Genomic DNA, 21,849 nt, shown 5'->3' with positions numbered 1-21,849 from the left:
CATGAATCACACTTGTTGTGGGTAAAATATAACTTGTACAGTTAAAGAATGTAAGATATAATTGCGCTAATTGCTATAGTACATACTAACTTTGTGTAAGGAATCAAGATTCCCATTCGCTGAGCAGGACAGGGTACACCTTTCGATGGTCAGTAAATTTGTACGTGATGAAGGAGTTTCAAACAGTTAAAACCTAGTAAAAAAACAAGCATCTGCTTTGACAATTTAAACAGACAAGCCATACATAAAAGCCTTCCTTGTGGACAAATCCTGCATGCGACCAACTGTGACCCATTTTTTCCTGCTACTAGATTGTTGCCAGATTGGACACACAGACTCACAATCAAGAGAGTTGAACAAAAACCACATCCTTCCACCTTGCTCGGTGGTTTAGGTTGATGAGATTTTTCTTCGTCCCACAATCTGGCAACGGCTGCTCTGGTTTACCCTTTTTCCCGATTGCTTTCGAGCCGCAAAGTCCGTGACTGTCCGTGGCATCGGCGATGGGAATCATAAATTTATGTAAATTAAAACTGATACTTTGTACGAACTAGGAAATAAAATATGGATTGGATCACACGGCACGGCATATCCTGGTGATACGGATTCCAGCTGGAGCTAGCGATCCCAAGCATAACCCAATCCTTCCCGATAATAATAATAAATAATAACAAAAAAAAACACTACCCGATGGAAATGAAATGCTACTTTTTCACCATCGAAAAGGAGACACATTGGGAGCAAACGGGACGTTAAAGAGACAGAACAGCATAATAAACAACTGTGCGATGATGATAAGGTTTCCGGGCGAAAGGTTGTTTTATGGCATTGTCATACCACATTTTTCCAACCCAAGTGCGCTGAAGATATTAAAACACACTCGTAAAATTCAACACTTTTATGCTGCTGCTGCTGCTCATACCCGGAGGGGTGAGAGCAGAATTAGCAAGCAGTTATCTGGTGACTACCGAAGCAATCGATTTTCATATAACTCATTCAACTACTCGTATAAAATCGCCTCCCGTACGATGAGGAGTTTATCGGATAAGATAAGATGAATAAATTAATCATTTGCAAATTTATAAACACTGGTAGTTCCTAATTTTTATATTGACAATTATTTCTAAATTATTCCGAAGAAGTTGTTCAATGTTCATATCCGCCGGAGGATTTTAAAATAACCCAACGGCATTCTTTCCCAAAACTGTGAAAAGGAATTGTTATTGATCTACTTCTTTTTGGTGTAACGACCTTGATGGTCATGCCTGGCCGTTATGGGATTACGAGGGCATGGTCCGGGCTCGGTAGGGATTCGAACCCACGCTGTCGAGGTGGTGAGCTGAGCCCCAGCGCATATGGGCCGATTTTCTAACCGGAGCATAAAGCAAAACATATTTTCTTTTGCCAGTGTTTGATTTAAAAGAAGAATGAAAAATCCGTATTTTACAGTACATAGACCAGCTTTGAACAGAAGCCTTCAAAAGACGATATAGCTTGTTGGTCATGGCGAGCTATTACATATAGTCCATTACATAGTTAATACACACTTTTCAATGGAAACAGGCAGCCTAATTAATACAAAACTGGGAACCATCTACCTGTGTAGTTCATATATTTTACATAGAAATTTGCATTTTCTATATTTTAGTACTGATATCTTTCGTCGTAGATACTCAACTACTTGAAATTTTTTGAAAGTTACATAAAATATTGTAAACACTAATAAACTTTCAGTCGCTTCATGCTATCGTAGTATTCTGCTGCACTTCAACTGGGAACAGAGCTTTGTCCTTCACTTTATTCTTTTGTAGTCGGAAATGCTGTTCCTAGTAAGACAATCCTATTTGATTTTAGCATTTGTACAACATTTTTGAATAAACTTCAGAAAATTTCAAGTAATTCAGTTTCAAAGATCAAAGTTATGCACACAAAACACACAGAAAATGCAAACTCCTACGTAAAATGTTGTGTGTGTGTAACTACGAAGGTTTATGTTGTAGATTTGCAGGGTAAAAGTTTTTGGAACCTCAAATTAATATATTTAATGAATGTTGAAAATTATAAAAATTATACAATATTTCCTCACAAACATCCTCAAGTATCTTCACTGCAAATTTGAAATCGATTATTGATTTCAAATTCCCCACGTGTTTGCTCATGATTTCGTAGCTGGTGCTAACTGCAGCTCGTTTCAAATCAGCTGAACATGTTTATATTACTGAGTGGAAAGTATTTCTGTTGGTTTATTATTGATGTTTAATTATCCTTTCAGTATACTAACCCAATCAATTTTGAATACAATAAATTTCAAGTTTCAATATCAAATGAAAGTTGCCATTATAATTTTTGTGAGAAATAAAAACGAATATTTTGTAATTCAAGATCCAATTTTTTGGTAACCCCCCCTTGTAAACATAACCACGGTCAAATGACATTTCTCGTCACGTCTCGAAACGACGCGTTTCGCGGTCCGCAGGATTATTGTTTTCTGATCCGCGAACGCGATTCTTCATTTTGATACGCAAAACCTTTATCAGATAACTAAAGCAGCTGCTGCACCGAAACCGCGTTTCAAAGAAAACCCCAAAACAAGTGCACTTAAAGTACAAACGTGAACGTTACATAGTAAAATTAGGTAAAATGGACGGCGGCGACGATGTCATGGAGTTCTTCGACTTTTCCCGACCGTTCGAAAGAAAGGTAATCTCTGGAGGGTATTGCAATGGTACGGTAGCCACAGCAGAACTGAACACACAGCAACTTCCAAAAAGGGTCCACGAGGGCACTGAATACAGTGCGAGCTACGCAAAGAAGGAAGAGGAGCGTCTCATAAAGGTAAGACAACAATAGAAATACTGTATGGTTTTGTTTGCCACCATCAACATAACCTAAACCCAACCATTTGCTTGCTTGGTAGGCATTCAGCGAGGATGTCTACGATAAAGCGGAAACCTCGCGACTGGACGAAGTTGATGATATGTCCTCGGTGGCAGCAGATGATGCTGAGCATTTGCGCCAAATACGGGGAAAGCAGCTGATGGAACCACTGTTCTCCAAGTACAATTTCATCGTTGACTCAAAGCAACTGCTCATCAACGAGTCGAAGTCGAAAATATTGGAAGAGATTCGCACAAATCCGGTCGTCATCCTGGAAGGGCGAACGGGTTGCGGTAAAACGACTCAAGTGCCCCAGTACTTGCTAGAGGATGCGTTTATGCGAAAAGAGTACTGTAACATCGTCGTCACGCAACCACGCAAAATCGCTGCCATTTCGATCGCGAAGCGGGTTTCCGAGGAACGGTCGAGCGAGTTGGGCTCGCTGGTTGGGTTCAAGGTGGGTCTAAAAGAAAAGCTCAGCCCCGACACGCGGCTGACGTACGTGACAACGGGCGTGCTCCTGCAATGGCTGATCAAGGATCAATCGATGAAACGCTTCACGCACGTCATTCTAGACGAAGTGCACGAGCGTGAGGTGGACATGGACTTTCTGCTCATCATCGTGCGCCGGTTGCTGGCGACCAATTCGTCCAACACAAAGGTCATCCTAATGTCGGCCACCATCGATGGGTCGGAATTTTCACAGTATTTCAAGATTCCTCGCCCGGGAAGCCTGCTCGCACCGATGCTGTCCGTTGCCAGCAGCTCCAAGTTCGATGTGCGTTTGCACTATCTGGATCAGATCGATCAGTTGCAGATCAACTTCAAGCTGAACTACGACAAACCGGAGATCTGCCGTGACATGTACACCGTCGCCGGGCGGCTGGCCATCTGCTTGGATCGCGTAACGGACAAGTATGAGACGGCCGCTTCAACGAACCTCGACTATAAGCCATCGATAATAGTGTTCCTGCCTGGTATAAACGAGATCGATCGGATGGCGGAGGAATTGCAAAATCTGATCAGCATGCAGGGCACGATGGAGGAAAAGACGGAGTTCACCATTCTGAAGCTGCACTCCATGTTGACCTCGGAGGAACAGGCTAGGGTGTTTATGAGACCGGCGCCCGGTTTGCGGAAGGTTATCCTGTCGACCAACATAGCCGAAAGTTCCGTTACCATTCCGGACGTTAAATATGGTAAGTGATGGCCAGTGTGGCTATTTTGTTTGTAATTAGTAGTTTTTTTTTAGATTTGAGATTAGTGTTTTTTCATTTCTCTTCTCAAATTCTGCATCTTTCAGTGATTGACTTTTGTCTCCAGCGAATTCTCGTCACCGATGCGGCCAATAACTTTACCGCGCTCCGGCTGCAGTGGGCCTCAAAGAACAACTGCATCCAGCGGGCCGGTCGTGTCGGACGTGTCATGAACGGGCGCGTCTATCGTCTGGTTCATCAGAACTTCTACGAACAAGGCATGAGCCAATCGACCTTACCGGAGATGATCCGCTGCCCCCTCGGGAGCGTGGTATTAAAATCGAAGCTGCTCGGTTTCGGCTCACCGAAGGAGATTCTTGCCATGGCCCTGTCGCCACCGAACTTGACCGACATAACGAACACCGTGTTGCAGCTGAAGGAGATGGGTGCCCTGCTGCGTACCGTGAACGGCGTGTATGATCCGTTTGACGGTGATTTAACCTACATGGGCAAGCTGATGAGCCATCTGCCGATCGATCTGTCGCTGGCAAAGTTGATCGTGCTCGGGTACGTCTTTTCGGTGCTGCAGGAATCGATTATCATCGCGGCGGGCATGAACGTGAAGAACATTTTCTATCAACTGCGCACGGTTGGGTCGTACGCGCGGAAGTTACGTTGGAGCGACGGGTCCTGCTCGGACGGCATCGCCATACTGATAGCGTATACCATGTGGCGCACGACGATGGAGCAGGGTACGGGAGGGAATGCGGTAGCGTGGTGCCATCGGGCGCAGCTGGACCGCAAGTCGCTGGCGGAGATGGCGGAGCTGGTGCACGAGTTAAAGCTGCGTTTGGAGTATGCAAACGTGCGCGAGGTGGCCGGAGCGAAGCGCGTCATCTGGTCGGAACGGGAGAAGACGGTCGTGTTGAAGGTGGTGATGGCGGGCGCATTTTACCCGAACTACTTCACCACGACGACGATGGTCGAGCCGGACAAGGGTGAACGGCGCGTGTACATGGAGGTGGGCGGGCGGGATCCGTTCCGCACGGTCTTCCTCACCGGCTTCGACAACCGCAAGTACATTGGTCCGCTGTATCGAGACCAAATCAAGCACTACATCTCCGACGGCGACACGTCCAAGCATGGGTCTATCAAGGTTGACTTTGAGGACAACACCAACCGCGTGTACATTCGTTTCACGGACCAACGCCGAGCGAACGATTCGGCAAGTCGCATCCACGAAGGCGTGTACATTGCCGTCAAGCAGCACCAGCTCAAGCGTGCCTTCGAACTACGCGTCATGCACCAGAAGGAGGCGATCGAGTTTGCGACGCGCCACAACCTGGGCACATGGGAGGACAACCAGTGGAATCCGCGTCGCATCGAAATTCCCAACGCGCGGCTCACGGTAGTGCCACCGATCCACTGCCCCCGAGTGCGCGCCATCATCGCGCACGTGGAACACCCGGGGCGTTTCTTTGTGCGGCCACTCGACGAGGCTAACGCGAGGATTTTTCAGAATATTGAAGAAAAACTGAACGGCGGTGTCCAGCTGCTGCCTTTTGATTCGACCGCCGTGTTTCAAGCGCGACAGATTGTGGCCGCCCCGTTAGCGCCCGGTAGCCAACGATATGGGCGTGTGCAGCTTCTTACCAAGCAGTACGTTGCGGGTTCGGCCGGCTGGGAGGTTGACTTTATCGATTACGGCCTTAGCGCCGTCCTGCCGATCCGCGTCTTCCGTCAGCTGTCCGGCCCAGTGCTCGGCACACTGGCCACGCTTCCGGGGCGCGTTTTTCAGGCAGCGCTAGCCGAGGTACAGTCGGCTGCCTTCAACTCACCGCGCGGCTTCTGGTCGGTGGAAAGCACCCAGAAATTCCAGCAGCTGGTAGGCAACAGATCGACGCTGCTGGTAGAGATTTACTCCGTCGTCAACCAGGTCGCATCGGTCGTGCTGCGCCGCACCGAGGATCCTGATGGGCTGAGCATCAATCAGATGCTGGTCGCCTCCCGGGACGCGCAACCCTCGGAGGAGACGTATCTCTCGAAGCTAAACCACCAGAAGCGCGTTCGCATCCAGCGGGAAATTTCGTTCAATCCGCACTTTCGGAAGAGCATCGAGAACGACGATTCCGAGCTGCTGCGCTTTATCGACGACGATGAGCAGAATTTCGAGCTACCACCGGAACTGCTGCGCCTTCGGTTGTCCCTCCACGGCCCACACAGCCCACTAGTGATGGGCTGCACGTCGGCGCTCTTTTCCGGCTACGACAAAGTGGTAACCATCGAGTCCGAATCCATAAACTCGGTACTGCTCGATCCGAGCCCGCAGGACACTCACAGCAAGATGCTGATTGCCGCTTGTGTCAACGAGAGCGGTGGACGACGGTTGATCACTCGCAATACCACCGTGATGCCGAACATTCCCGGCATTTCACTGCTGATGACGCTGATCTTTGCTCCCACCTGTCTGCTCAAGAAGAACAAGAAGGACACCCGTGTCACCGGAGTGCTGGCAGGGCTCGGCCTTCACCCGGAGCAAGGCGTGTCGATTTATCCCGAGCACGATCTCTCGCTGGCGGCGGAAGTTGACATTACCACAGAGGATATTGCCGACGTAAGCATTGAACAAAAAGAGAAACATTTAAGGTCATACCGACGACACGGTTCTACTAGACGTTGCTTGTCTAAATCCCACATAAAAAGTAAATAACATGTTGTAAAACGAGAAAAACTTGGCGACGAAATCACGACAAATTTTCGGTTTCTTCGCGGATACAACGATGCTCGGTAAAAAAGACGGGTTCAGTTCTCGTTTAATTTGTGTATGGGAATTTGGCAAGCCGTGTTTGCAATGACCTTAATTTTCTGTCTGTTCTGACGAAATCTAATTTTTTTTTGTTTTACTTTCTCTAACTAATCGCTAGATTAATTCCCTCCGGTACTCCATGGACTCGATCCTTCAAAGCGGACGCAATGAAGACACCCAGCTGCTGAGCGAATTCAGCGTGGAAGCGCTCATGGTGAAAGTGAAAGAGTACCTCATCAAGTACGATCAAAGTAGCCTTTCGTGCTTGACATACGCAGCAGCTAATTTTTTTGTCTTCTCTTTACGGCAGAATCCTCGAACGGGAACGCAACATCATCACCGGCCATGAAAGCATGGCGCACGACTTCCATTGGACCGAGCCGACGGGCGGAGGCCCCGGACCGAGCGCAAAGAAAGTGAAGAACGACATTTACAGCAAGGCGATCTTTCCCCTGCATGACACGCTGGTACTTTCCGGTCGAGACGAGTACCAGCGGCTGCACTGTTCGGAGCTGCACAGGTTGGCCGCCTCGTAAGTACCCCAAACTGATGTATCCCGTACCACCGGGTAGGGTGATTTGCTTCGTGTGTCTCACCTTTGCTTCTTGCCTTTCTTTCCAGTGAGACACCGTTCCCGGAGGGTGGAATTCGCTGTCAGCTGTGCATGCTGACGCTCGGAAAAAACCAAATGTTGCGGCTGCATCTGCTCACTCAAGTGCACCTCGAGAAGGAGAAGAAGATCATGTACCGTTGAATTTTGATTACTTTCTTTTTTGTTTCCTTTGACTACCTAGTGAAGGTATTTTTTCATTCCACTCTCAATTGACTTCTAAGTTTCATCATATTTTCATATCTTTCTTCATTGCCTACTGAAAGTGCTCCTTAGAATAACGCAACTGACATGAAATGAATTTAATTTACTCTAACGAACATCAAACAATTGGCTTCAACCATGAAGCTATGAATTTATTTTTATGGATAACATTTATATTACTCAAATAAGTTGCAAATGAGATCACTTTAAAAGTTTGCCCATTTTACAAAACTCTTTGATATTATGACCTGACCGATAGGCCGATTTTTTCATTTCTATAACCGCTTTATTCAGTATGCAGACCTTCTGTTAAACGTGAACAACGTTTAGTACAATTCTATGCTCCTATAAGCAAATAGGATGAAACGATGTGATTGGAATTTCGAATAAGCAAAACTGTGAATTGTTGTGGCGCTTGATAGACAATTTTTTTCCCCCAAATACTGTTATTGTTATATTGATTACTTAAGCGATTCCAAAATGAATTAAATTCACCAAGAAGCGCCGGTATCAAACCAAGTGAAATCAAATGTGTTGAGTGAAGTAAAGATTTTTTTTTGTTAAATTACACATTTCCCTTTCTTGGAATGAAAGAAAATATACCGGTTGCGAAGATTATATATGTTTTTAAAGCAGTTTACTTTAGGAATACCGACAGTAGGAGAAAAATCAAACCAATCAAATCTGGAATCTCATGGGAACATGAGTTGTGTGATACATATATGAAAAAAAAAATCGATTATCATCTGTCCGATTAACACAAAAACTGTTTATTAAGCATGCCGTAGTTATGAAACAGGCAGAGCACTAACGTATAAAAGCACTTGTAGATAAAATAAACCATTGAAAGATTTGCTTTCTGACCCGTAGGGGCAATAGGGATAGAAGGGGATGGTCACGTATGGTGCTACGACATGGCGCTTCTCTAATCTTTTTGTCAGGATGAGCTGGGCACGGAGGCGGAACAGGCACTAAAATAAGCCCTCGATCTCGCCCGTTTCGGTGTTGAGGTCAATGTCGAAGATAGACGGGCGGGTCGGAAGGCCGGGCATCTTGGAGATTTCGCCACACATCGGTACGATGAAACCAGCACCGGCCGACAGGCAGATATCGTTGATGACCAGCTTGAAATCCTTCGGGGCCCCCTTGACGCTGGCATCACCCGTCAGCGACATCGACGTTTTCGCCATGCAGATCGGCAGCTTACCGAAGCCCTGAAGTAACGAGAATGTGTTAATAAAGGACATTGATCACGGCGGCTGAATGGTTACCTTCTCGGTGTAGAGTCGAATGGCATCGCGGACCTTGCTGTTCAGCTCGATCGTACCGGCGCCATACATCTCCTTGGCGATCTTCGTGATCTTATCCTCGATCGAAAGGTCCAGCTCGTAGAGCAGCTTGAACTCGGCTGGCCGGTTGCAAGCATCGATGACGGCCTGCGCCAGCTCAGCAGCCCCTTCGCCGCCCTTTGCCCAGTGGTTCGACACGATTGCGTCGAACGCCCCGACACCCTTGGCGGCCATGCGGACCAGCTCATGTTCGGCCGGCGTATCGCTACTGTGCGCGTTGATCGCAACCACAACCGGGACACCATACTTCAACCCGTTCTCGATGTGCTTCAGCAGGTTCGGCAGGCCCCGCTCGAGCAGCTCCAGGTTCTCGGTAACGTACTCACGACGCAGCGGTGCACCGGCGGTTACGATCGGACCACCGCCGTGCATCTTCAAGGCGCGCACCGTCGTCACGAGGACAACCGCGTTCGGTACCTTGCCGGACGCGCGGCACTTGATGTTGAAGAACTTCTCCATGCCGATGTCGGACCCGAAGCCAGCCTCCGTCACCACGTAGCCCCGCTTTCCGACCAGCTTCATCCCGATATCGTCCGCCACGATCGACGAACAACCGTGGGCGATGTTGGCGAACGGACCGGCATGCACCAGCACCGGGGTGCCCTCGAGCGTCTGCATCAGCGTCGGCTCGATCGCGTCCTTCAGCAGCACCATCATCGACCCGGTCACACCGAGATCGTCGGCCGTAACCGGATTGCCCGTCTTATCGAACGCCACCACCATCTTCGCCAGCCGCTGCTTCATGTCCTCGAGGCTGGTCGCCAGCGCCAGGATGGCCATGATCTCGCTCGACACCGAAATCGCGAAGCTGGTGTCGCGCGTCAGATTCTTCTCCGTCGGCGACAGGCCGATCGTGATCTTGCGCAGATACCGATCGTTCACGTCCAGCACGCGCGTCCACACGACGTTGTGCGGATCGATGTTGAGCCGGGCGAAGCGCCGGATCTCATCCACCGTCAGCGTGTACGGGTCCGTCTTCTCGATGCCGAGCCGCTTCAGGCGGCGCAGCTGAATCGGGGCGAACTTGCGCGACCCCTTGATGGCCGGCACGAGCCGCTCGTACAGGGCTTGATCGGTCTGCGTGGCCTCGTGGAAGATGCGTGCGTCCAGCTGGGCCGCCAGCAGATTGTTCGCGGCCGTCACCGCGTGAATGTCGCCGGTCAGATGCAGGTTGAAGTCCTCCATCGGGATCACCTGCGAGTAGCCACCGCCGGCCGCTCCACCCTTGATGCCGAACGTCGGCCCTTGCGAGGGCTGGCGCAGGCAGGCGATCGAGTTGCAGCGCTTGTGCGCCGTCAGCGCCTGCACCAAACCGACCAACGTGGTACTCTTACCCTCCCCGAGCGGTGTCGGCGTGATTCTATCGGCAGAGGACGATGGAATTAAATCACAAAACAATACAAGTTAAACCAAAATCCATTTGTAATTGAATGGCATAAATCCAAAAGCTATGGCGGAAAACCTTTCAAAACTCTCTCTGGTATACTTAGCGATAACAAGTACATTCAAGGTATGAAATCAACCGATTCGTTCGATCTTAGACTTGGCGTAGGGTGTGCAAAAAGTAAAGTCGACCACTTTGCGCACCCCTATTATCGCTAAGTGGGCGCAAACGATCCCAGCTGGCATATCTCCTTTGAGTTGCAAGAAATTACGTAAGTGACCGTCGCAGAAACTCTCTGCGGTTGGTAGAATATTTTAATGACTTGCTCTTTTTGTTTTTCAAGGACCCGGTTATATAACGAATGACTAACAACAAAATTAAAAAAACACTTTAATGAGCGAATCTATCAATGATGCCGATTAATTTCAGTGACTGTATGTTTGTCTCATCTAGTTAGCTGAGAAACGGTTAAGATACAACATTGAAATTAGGCGCAATGAGTCCACTTTAATTAGTTTTCTGAAGAAAGTCAACAATGTAATTGAAATTCCAATCCAAACACAGCATCTTTGTGTCTATTTCTTAGGTATGCAAGCGCAAAACCATAAATAACTCGCATCATTTGATTCTGTCTTGATATCTTGATGTTGCGACTCTTGATATTTTTTCAATTTTAACATGAAACACGTGACGCTCTAATTTAATTGAAGCTAAAATTAGGTATATGCAATGTATTAAAGCAGTATAGTAATTAAATTATGCAAGTATAGAAGTAGAATGTGTCCCTCCATTAAGAAGAAATTACTATTCGCGATGGAGCTTATGTTCCTAAATTCTTCTTGAGTAAATCTCAAAACAAAGCTTTTTAATGTTCCCTATTCGTGGGGAAGTTTAAATATAGCTCGGAAAGAGAGTTCTTCATTCTATTAGCCAAGAACGACGCACCACGAAACACTGACTGTGGCGCATCTTCTGATAACCAAAAAGCGATTGTAGGGTTCAACGGAATCGAATGATGCCTTAATACGGCTCCCGAAGACGATAACGAGCACAAACGATGCCCGTGACTTAGCAATTAAAGGAAGCCAGAGAGCCCAAGGTTACGTACCCGGCGACGACGATGTATTTGCCATTGTCCTCGTACTGCAGCCGCTCGAGCACCTTCAAGGACACCTTTGCCTTCTTCGTGCCGTACAGCGAAACCTCGGACGGTATGAGTCCGATCTCCTGCGCCAGCACGGTCACATCTTTCGGCTCTTGGGCGCGCGCAATGTCAATATCACTGTGGGGCAGAACGGACGAAAAAAAAAAACAAAAGTTCAGAACACGGCCGAAAAGGTTCTACACACGGCGCCCGCGACGTTACCTCGGAACCGGTTCGGTGAGCTTCAGGGGCAGCGGCTTCAGACACCAGCGGAACTCCATTTCGATCAATCTCCGAGCGACTCTCTGGGCAGACTGAACGGTGTTTTGCATCAGCATCGCGACCGTCATCGGCCCGACACCGCCCGGGACCGGTGTGACGTGTGCGGCGACGGGCAGCGCCTCCTCGTACTTCACGTCCCCGACCAGCCGCTGGCCGCTCTTCTTCGTTGGATCTGCGGTGAAGAGTGAGTTGGTGAACGTGTGAACGGCGAATGGTAGTCAAGCGAATGGACTGCTAGCGACTGATTAGTCTACAAAAGGCTCATTGGATGGATTGGAAGTTGCCGAAATTGAAAGCAACCGAATAATGATCACTCTACCGAATGCAAGAGTGAGTACGGATGATCGTACCACAGGAAAGAGTGAAAGGCTCGCGGTTGGTAAGGACTCAACCGAGTGATAACACACTCTAATCATCCATATTTGAGCCGGTACTGTTGCGCTTCGAATCTAATCGTGTTTTTGTTTACTCCGTCCAGCTTACCCGGGATGGAGTTGATGCCACAATCGATCACGACGGCACCGGGCTTGATCCAGGCACCCCGGACCATCTCGGGCCGGCCGACTGCGACCACCAGAATGTCCGCCTTCTTGATCAGCAGGTTAAGATTCTTCGTCTTCGAGTGGCACACGGTGACGGTGGCGTCGTGCCACTTGAGCAACTCCGACATGGGCGTACCGACGATCTTGCTACGGCCGATGACGACTGCGTACGAGCCGGCGATCGGTGTCCCCGTCCGCTTGATCAGCTCCATGCATCCGTTCGGTGTGCAGGGTAGAAATCCGGACATGTCCCCCGTTGCGACACGTCCTTCGTTGATCGTGTTGAGGCTGAAATCAGGCAACCATGTGTGATGACAAATGTCGATCAATTTCCCTCCCTCACCACTTACCCATCGACGTCCTTTTCGGGCGAAACGGCGTCCGTGATGAGATGCGCATCAATCGGTGTGTCCGAATCCAGCGGCATCTGCACGATGATGCCGTGGAAGCAGGGATCCTCGTTAAGTCGTTTGACCTACCGATGGGTGGAAGGGAAAAACAAACCCCATGGTTAATTCCTATCGGCAACGACCTTGACGTCAGTCGTGGTCCTACGATCTGCCCATCGATAAGACTGCAAACGGTACTTTCACATGTTATGATCATTTTTCCGTAGCGCCATTACATTGAACCATTAACCATCAATCAGGTGGATGCACCCCCGACGTATGGAATGTTGTAAATATATGAGTAGCAACCCCGTTTCGGACACACGACAAGTGTTAGAATCTTTTTGGCACCGTGGCAACTGTCACCGGGTAGTACAAGTTTATGATGCCGTTATTTTCGAACGATCGTTCAGACCTCAACGGCGGAGTGCGAGGGGTGGCCGTAACATTCCCCATATGACTAGTTCATGTGTGATGCTAGTTCTCTGGACAATTTACGTTCATCTTTAGCGCCGATTCATGTGACTGGTTTATTCGTTTTGGGAAAGATAGTGTTGATCGTGTTTTGATATTTATCATCAAATAACATTAGGAACAAATGTCCATGAACGTACTTCGAACAATAAACAGACCATAAAAGTGTGACCCTCGTGTGAGCTGGAATTTCCCAAAATGAATTCCGCTTCAAACAGTTGAAATTTAGTTGAAATAGAATGATTTGCCAAATGTAATGTAAATTAATGCCTTACAACACTTAAAGCCAAAAAGAACGTGCTTAGAGCAGTCATCTGCGTACGACTGGTACGAAAAGCGAATCCACGCCACATTCTTTTTCTTCTACTTCGCGTAACGACCTTGTTGGTCATGCCTGTCCGTTAAGGGCTTACAAGACTTTTTACCCTATGTGTACGTGGATAGTCAGTCCTCTCGTATAGGGGAGGGTCCGGTCTCGGTTGGGATTCGAACCCACGCCGTCGAGGTGGTGAGCCCCGGCGCTCATGGGCCGATTTTCTAACCGGCGCTACCGCTCGGCTGTCGCGGACCCCCACGCCACATTATCTTCATTATCAAAGTTTGTACCACCTAGTTAATCCCCATGAAATAGTTAACGGTGCAGAAGCAAAGCAAAATATTTTAAAACATTTAGCTTACAATTGGTGGGTCAATCAAACTACTAAGTGAATATAAAATCTATAGAGATCTTATCAACAAAACTGAAAAATAAGTTATTGTATTGTAGTATAAAACATTACTGTTGACAGACTCACATCGCATGAGTCTCAAAATAATTGACAAGTTTCACTTTCATGTTAATGTTTAACTTCTACATTTTTTTGTACATTCTGAACGACACAAGAAAGGGGAAAAAAGCTGAAACGTTATCAGAAAAACATATAACATTTGTTGTTGTTTTGCCATACGTTGGTAGACCGACTGCGTTGAGAGGAAAAACGTAACTCATACGTGATCAACACCAGCTCCAGCTGATGCGATCGGTTACCAGGGTAACAGATACAATGTTGCCGTTAGAATGCAGAACGGCGGCAGATTAGCCGCGTTCAGTATTTCGACAAGCATTGCCAATCGGTCGATCTAGTCGGTAGATGCAGGATTACCAGCAATCGTGATGTCAACTGACCGATTAATGGTTGCTCTTTCCGCTTGTCGCACGCTGGTAAAACATACTTTTGCGCCTGTCGACATACCGAAAAATAAAACGAACACGCCAAACCGGGCGTCAGGTTAACGAATCACTCTTGACAACGGGCCAAAACGAATTGCTGCTTACGATAAGTAATCCCTGCCGCAGCATTGGTGGAAAGGAAAAACCCGTGAGATGGTTTCCCCCCGTTCGAATGTATGTTCGATCGATCAACAGGGCTCCCACCGTTGCGTCCACTTCAAAGATCATAGGATGTACCCAATCCAAGCATCATGGGTGCATCTGTGCACACCTTTGCCATCACATTGATGGACTGTTTTCCGCATGGAAGATTCCGAAAAGATCGTTGGCCCAGGGCATGGTGAACACGAGCGGAGCGTAGGGAAGTGCCAGCTGATTTTCCTACAAATTAATGCACGCTCCCGTTACGCGGGAAATTGGCGCAACGGAGTGTGAAGGCCCGTAAGCGCTTCCTGTGTGAAACGCGAGTGAAACTCAAAACCATTCGAATAGCTCAACTTAGTCATTGCCACGCCAACCCCTTTCGGTGAGTTGTTTTGAAAACATGTTTTCCCTTATCAGCCCGGAAGGCCGGTACATACCGTTGCCAACAGCTCGTCCTGCGTGGTCGTGCGCGGTAGCTGGACGTGCTCGGCGTAGATGCCGATCTCTTCGGCCGCCTTGATCTTCATTCGGATGTACACGTTCGAGTCCTCGCGCCCACCAACCTGCACGATCGCCAGTCCGGGCACGAGCGTTGGCACCTGGCGCCGGATATCGGCCACATCCTTTTTGAGCTTCTCACGGATTTCTCTGGAAGATAGTTGAGAACACGCACGCTTAATCAAAGTCAGATTTTGGAAGAACCGTAAGGATCGAAAGAACTCACTTGGCTACATCCGTGCCGGACAGTATTTTCGCACCACTGAGCATGTTGTCACCGTATTCTGTGCTGATGCGTATGGCCGGTGCGTATCCTTGTAGATCAGCGAGCTTTCGACGGAGTAGTTCCAGCAACTTCCGGGGCACTGATGCTCGTAGTGTCGCTTCGCTCTCGATCAGGGTTGGACTGGTACTGGATGTCGTCCCGTTAGGAGTCCGTGCTCGGGCTGATCGAGGATGAAACTGAAACTCAACCAGTGCTCGGGTTAGGGTCGATGTTGCTGCCAGTGGACACCGGCGCCGGAGCATCACGATCGCGCAACCTCGATTGTGCGCACTACAGGATCGCGGCCGGACGACGTCCGCAATCATCGCTTTATCGCGTCCGCTGATTTCGATTTGTGCGCACTCACGGTTAAAGGGGCAGCGGGAAAGGACCACTGGCAAGGGGTCATCGGGAAGGGGATGAATCGAACACCCTTGACCAGCTCAGGCCGTGTGTGCGAGTGAAAGAAGTAGCATCCCGGGATAGATTCGCTAGGCAACAGCACACGGCACCGCACTGTTTCGTCCCTGATCCCTACGTAGGGACCAATATTTATTGGAACCGCTAACACCCCAGTCGACTGCCGCACACGACATACTTCGAAAACGGTCTCCGCACCGGGCAACTACAATAATGCATCGGGACAGATTGGGGCGATCGTTCGACGGGTTGCGGTTAAAATTAGTTCAATCGAAATCATCACCCCGGCCTATCCTTTTGGAACCGAACGTACCAGAGGGGATGGCAGGGATTTGGAGTGTGCCGGTGCAAACGGTTAATTAATCAATTCGACGGTGAGCTCGACGAATTGTGACATGCCGCTCTAGGTGCGATGACGCGCGATGCATTAATCTTGCACCGTTCGCCTTCGCGCGGCATTGCGACATTGATTCCAGAGAGCCAGCGGGCCAAATGCGAGCGCAGGAAGTCACCTTAAGCCTTGGATGTGGTCGGCCCCCGTCGCATAACCCCCGGGCATGATAGAAATGATAATTTGATTATGAATTCTGGTCACAGAGCGAGGCAGGAAAGGTCGTCGAAAAACCGGGGTGGTCGAAAATGCAAATAATTCCTATTTTCGTGCTAATGTGTTTTTTTGCCAATATTGTATGTACATACTCAAAAAACCAATTACTCTAAACTTTTTTAAGTGAAAGTGTATTAATGAATATGTAAAATTTAAAAAAAAACCAAACCAAAACCCCTCCAAAAAATATAACTTGACAATCTATTTAAAAAAAAATAGAAACGAGCTTCAAACGCGCAAAAGTAAACATATGTTTGATAAAAAGAAATTACGGTACAATTTTGGAGTGACTTAAATAGAACTAAAATGCAACCAACATAAATGAAATAATGTAAACAAATAACGGACTCTGGAACACACTTTATGGTATCCGAACATAAAACCGGGCACCCAAGTGCATACCGGTGGTGATAGCATGAAGCAAAGATTCTTCCACATGCGGTGAACGTTTTATGTTATCAGATACAGCTGTGGTATGAAGGAAATGATAGCAAAGTGTTTCCGTCAACTTAGTATGCACTCCGCTGCGGAGTACGGCTCGATAGCTGAAGGATTCAGTTAAACTGATTTGTAAAAGGATAGCTAGAGTACTTACTTTTAAACTTATTATAATCTTATATAACACTATCACAAAATAACCACATTGTAAAACGATAAACGAAACGAGGCTTCCTGTTCCGATGCACCCCTCGAGGGAACTGTCAACATTTCGCGCGCTTTTGTTTGCATGATGGCATACAGTGGAATCTATGAATGAATCATTTCCAGTACACCGTACAACAGCAGATGTTCGTACCTGCAACCCTTTCGGAACGAGGGCGATTCTGTAACCAACAAAAACGGTCGTCAACGTTTTCCCCACCGGATTATAGTACCCGAAGGATTTCGGCATGAAAAATCGCTTTGGCTGACAGGTACCGTCATCATGGCCTGTCCAATCGAACCACCAACTGTTCAAAATCGGCTAAAAGAGCATGGTAGCAAAGGATATTACTTAACACATGGCCTCTGGCGGGTAGCCAGAGCCGTCCGGCTAGCCAAAGGACCGTTGACGATGTCCAGGGATCCGATATGGATGAAAGATTACAAGCTCCCCTTGAGGGGAAAAGGGGTGGGAATGGGATCATGCGATCGGATGTCGCTTTTGATAATGGATCTAACAGACGCATATTTCGTTCGCTAGGCGATCGTATTTCGGGTTGGTTTCCAAAATAGAACCGATAGCGTGTCACATCGTTGTAAATAAACACGTTTCTGGTGTCGAAGTAAATTAAAAGATTTCAAACTGAAATAACCTATGAAGACATTTGTTATTTTGGCCTATAATTATCACATGGAAAACCTGGGTTAAATTTTACTAAGGATTACGTTTGACTGCATTCATTGAATTTAAATTATGTACTTGGTGAAACGTCTGCAGTAACCGGATTTTTTAAAACAAATTCAAAATGCAATAATTCTTCGTATAGTAAACAAGCAGTTGTCAAGCATCAAAACAAACAACACATTGACTTTCGATAAAAAAAGTGGTGCAAATTACATATCTGGCGTAATCGTTTCAGGCAGAGCTAACTTCTGATGAATTCTCGAAAGTAGCGTAGAAAAAGGTATTTATCCGTATTAAATCGTTATCTTCGTGGACCCGTTTAACATTTTTCTCCATTAACCAGATTTACTTCGCACGCTGGTGCCCGTAAAACTATGTCCCAGCACTATAAAAAATTCCTTAGTCTTTTGGAGCGGTGGCCGTTGGATAAGAGCAAGGTGGGACGTGATTTAGGACAGTATCTGCGTGACCAGCTGTCGGCAGTCCTCGGCACGTCGAATATCATCGCCGTAAAGGACGAACGGCTGAATCGACAGTTTCGTTCGCTGGAAAACATCGTAAACGACGTGCACGCGAAGCGCCATCCTCGGACACTGAACTCGACCGCCACTGGTTTAAGCGGCGAGCAGTGTCGCGAAGTGTTGTCCACAGAGTTTTTGCAGATCCTGCAGAAGAAAAACTAGTGTTGGACGATGCTTAGGCTGTCATTGTGCCGAACACGATCGGCTTTAGTTAGTAAGATAGATTTAGAAAGATGTTATTCGAGTGGTAGATCGAAAGCAACCCGGCAAAAACAGCTGGCACCCCATCTCCCGGTGATGACCACGGAGACGATTCAGTTTCTAGAGCCAAAGAAAGATGAAGTGTTTATCGATATGACGTTTGGCGCTGGTGGGCACACACGCGCCCTCCTCGAGGCGTCCCCTGGCGTGACCGTGGTTGCCCTGGACCGTGATCCTCATGCGCACCAGTTAGCGTGTACCATGGCGGAAGAGTACCCCGGCCGCCTCATCCCGGTGTTGGGTAGGTTCTCCGAGCTACCCTCGCTCTTACGTACCCTCGACGGGTACGACCGGCAGCGATTCTTCAACGGCATTCTGTTCGATTTCGGCTGCTCGTCAATGCAGTTCGATGAAGCTTCTCGGGGCTTTTCGATCGCGCACGACAGTCCGCTCGACATGCGCATGGACAAGGATCGCTGCCCGGAGCAACTGTCGGCCGCGGAAGTGCTCGCCCGAATCCAAGAGCAGGACCTCGCCCGCATTCTTAAGGTGTACGGTGAGGAGAAACAGTCGAAAAAGATCGCCCGTGCCATCGTCAACGCACGGCTCACGGTGAAGCGCATCGAAACGACGGCGGAACTGGCCAGCATTGTAGCGCACTGTCTCAGCCAAGGTGAGCCTGGCCCGGCCGCTTTCGAGTACCGGCAAGATAAACTACGCCGACCGGCCCACGTGGCCACGAAAACGTTCCAAGCGCTACGCATCTTCGTCAACAACGAGCTGAACGAGATCAACTACGGGATGGTGCTGGCGAAACATCTACTCCGGACCGGCGGAAAGCTCGTCACAATCGCATTTCATTCGCTCGAGGACACGATCGTCAAGCGGCACCTCACGGGACACGTTGTAGACGACGTGGCCAGCCGGGTGCCACTGCAGCTCATTAGTCATACGCTGGCGCACGAAACCGACACGATGCAGGAGGTGATGAAACCGAACTGGAGGCAAATGACCAAGCACGTGGTCGTTCCATCGGATGACGAGGTGGCCGAAAACCCAAGAAGTCGATCGGCTAAGCTAAGAGCGGCGGTACGGTTGAGTTGAGCTCCAAAACGCATACCCTCCAGTTTGTGTACTATAAAAGAGAGATTTAGTAGTAGAGCTTTTAAATTAATTAAAAGCAAATAAATAATGTAAAAACATTAAAAATGTAATCCAACTAACAATCAAAGCCCGAAAACGACCGAAATGAAGGAAATACTCCCATAGCTACGATTTATATTATCAGTTTTGTTTTAATTTTCACATAAAATATTACATGTATTTATTTCGTTCCCCTCGAACAGCTCCTGCCCTACGTTGCTCTCGGGTCCGTCGCTCTGGCGCGACTCGTGCAGCAGTCGAGTCATTTGGACAATAATTTACCGTTCAAAATCACGTTGTTGCTGCACTGCCCGTGCTCATCCAGGCATGGTTCTTGCCCATAGTTCATCTAATCTAGTCTAGGCGATTAACTTCTTGCTTACTTCCTTTCTTTTATTTTTCATCTACACCATCTTACTCTTTCCCTCCCTCTGCGTTATTTCTACCGATCTAGTTAGCATTCAATTTGTTCGTTGCCCGTTGTTACAATGAAATGGCTTTTCCACACTTTCTTTAAAAACACTCTACCTGCGCTACGGATTACATGCTAGATTGGAAAGGTTATAGCTTTTTTTTACCCTCCCCGATGGATATTTTCCTTCCATTTCCAGTGGCTCTATCATCCGTACTTCACACACCTCTCTTGATCTTATTCATCAAAACGTGTTTCCGTTTCATCATTTATTACTTATTTAATTTCAAGCCTAATTTAAATTTTGGTTTTATTTTCATTCACGCAGTACGACAGCGCAACACGCACTTATAGAATGTACGAGTCATCCCCACTGTGCTGGTAATTGTTTACCAAATGTAAATTTGCCTAGCTTCCGACGAGTACCGAATTTAGCTAATACGCCACCGTTTCTGTTTTCGAAGTAACTGTAATTCGGGTATTTTTTTTTCCCTTTTTCAACTACTCAAGTGCCCGTTTTCTGATCTTTCTACAATGTTTTTCGATCGAATACTGATGCAGTAGGAATCGTAATAATACTGTCTTAACCAATTATTCGTCCCGGAATGGATGATGACGCCAACCTGGGCGCAAGAAAGTGAAGGGATGGATGATAGACCTTGTCGTTTCGACTGCACCAACTAATAGATTTGGAGTTTGGCCATGGTTGCAAACACGGACATTGCTAACAAGGAACTATAATGGCAGACTGGTGCATGGTTTGTCTGCAACGATTTAACCCTGGGAGGTCTTTTACGAGAGCGAGATTGGATGGATGACAGTTTACCGTTTGATTATGCAGTTATGTTATTCCTTTCACTAGGAGGATTGTATGGATGGTGAATATTTCCTAAAATATTCTACGTATCCTTTCGCTCTATTGTTATCTGTACCTATATGTATCTTGTTTCCTTCATTTGCGATGGGAACCAGCCATAATAAAAAAAAGTGGGGAAAGGTTGTGAACTATGCATCGGAATTCTTCGACCGTATTGTTGGTGCAATAGAAAACGGATTTCACCGTGGGCTGAGACTCGGTAGCTTCAACCTGTTTCCAAATTCTTTTGATATTCCTACGAACTAGTTTTCATCACATTTTATAACGTACAATTCACATGCTTCGCTTCACACACGCTGGTACTCTGCCAAACGGGGCTCTGTTATCAAAGTACTCAGTGGATAGTACTCCATCTATGTTTAGGGTTATTGAAGGAAGTAGTCAATAGTAGTAGTGTGCTATGGAATGAAATTGAAATTGCAGTTTGTTTCTACGCTTCCTTTCGGTCTTACCTAAGTTCTACTGTTGCTGACTATTCGATTGAAGTTTCGGTGAGAAGAAGTTAATTCCCAAGGACTGCTACGATCATCTTTTACCCAGAGACAACAGTATCCGTCACAACATGGCGCTATTTTCCATTTTGGCACGTCAGTCGCATCCTGTACCCTACGCACAGAGGAATGGAATTGGAAACATTCCAAGATCTAAGCTCCTTCGTATGCTTAAAGTTTTTGTTCGTGTCACTCTCTTCGTATGGCCATCGTCAGCCTAGTCTGGTGATTCTTTTCCGGAAATAAGAAAAAAACACGGCTGGTTCTTTTTGTGCTAGGACCGGTAGCTCTGTTGGCTGCTTTTTGTATCCCGACAGCTACATGTGACATGTTGGTACATTTGAGGGCCCGCTGTAGCGGACACAATTTGAACAACTTTGCTTGGCTCTTCGTGAGATGCTGTAGATTGCGAACCCAAACGTGCCTCCTCCTCTGGGCCGAATTGTAGTTTTCACCTGCTACGTTTGTTTTGTGCT

General features: G+C 47.5%; 4 protein-coding genes across 4 annotated transcripts; 3 read left to right on the top strand and 1 right to left on the bottom strand.

Annotated features, from left to right (window-relative positions):
* Positions 1–2,640: 2,640 nt before the first annotated feature.
* LOC131288662 (probable ATP-dependent RNA helicase spindle-E) lies at positions 2,641–7,811 on the top strand. The gene is made up of 6 exons (XM_058317820.1): positions 2,641–2,835; positions 2,918–4,076; positions 4,181–6,687; positions 6,998–7,119; positions 7,190–7,411; positions 7,501–7,811. Exons 1-6 carry the CDS (start codon positions 2,641–2,643, stop codon positions 7,631–7,633), a joined length of 4,338 nt encoding a protein of 1,445 aa, XP_058173803.1. The 3' UTR covers positions 7,634–7,811.
* A 638-nt stretch (positions 7,812–8,449) lies between these two features.
* LOC131286208 (C-1-tetrahydrofolate synthase, cytoplasmic) lies at positions 8,450–15,379 on the bottom strand. Its single transcript, XM_058315132.1, has 8 exons — positions 15,336–15,379; positions 15,049–15,259; positions 12,745–12,869; positions 12,336–12,682; positions 11,793–12,024; positions 11,535–11,708; positions 8,965–10,402; positions 8,450–8,907 (listed from the first exon to the last, which is right to left on the bottom strand). The coding sequence occupies exons 1-8, from the start codon at positions 15,377–15,379 to the stop codon at positions 8,665–8,667; spliced, it is 2,814 nt and encodes a 937-aa protein (XP_058171115.1). The 3' UTR covers positions 8,450–8,664.
* Positions 15,380–17,931: 2,552 nt separating this feature from the next.
* Positions 17,932–18,411, top strand: LOC131287141 (ubiquinol-cytochrome-c reductase complex assembly factor 2). Its single transcript, XM_058316159.1, has 2 exons — positions 17,932–18,008; positions 18,072–18,411. The coding sequence occupies exon 2, from the start codon at positions 18,103–18,105 to the stop codon at positions 18,409–18,411; it is 309 nt and encodes a 102-aa protein (XP_058172142.1). The 5' UTR covers positions 17,932–18,008; positions 18,072–18,102.
* Positions 18,412–18,420: 9 nt separating this feature from the next.
* Positions 18,421–19,598, top strand: LOC131287140 (probable methyltransferase-like protein 15 homolog). Its single transcript, XM_058316158.1, has one exon. It carries the CDS (start codon positions 18,421–18,423, stop codon positions 19,552–19,554), a length of 1,134 nt encoding a protein of 377 aa, XP_058172141.1. The 3' UTR covers positions 19,555–19,598.
* The last annotated feature ends 2,251 nt before the right edge of the window (positions 19,599–21,849 follow it).

Source organism: Anopheles ziemanni, chromosome 3, assembly GCF_943734765.1.
Source record: "Anopheles ziemanni chromosome 3, idAnoZiCoDA_A2_x.2, whole genome shotgun sequence".
Classification (NCBI taxonomy): Eukaryota; Metazoa; Arthropoda; class Insecta; order Diptera; family Culicidae; genus Anopheles; species Anopheles ziemanni.
Note: the sequence above shows the minus strand (reverse complement) of the source record. Positions and strands in the feature narration are given on the sequence as shown.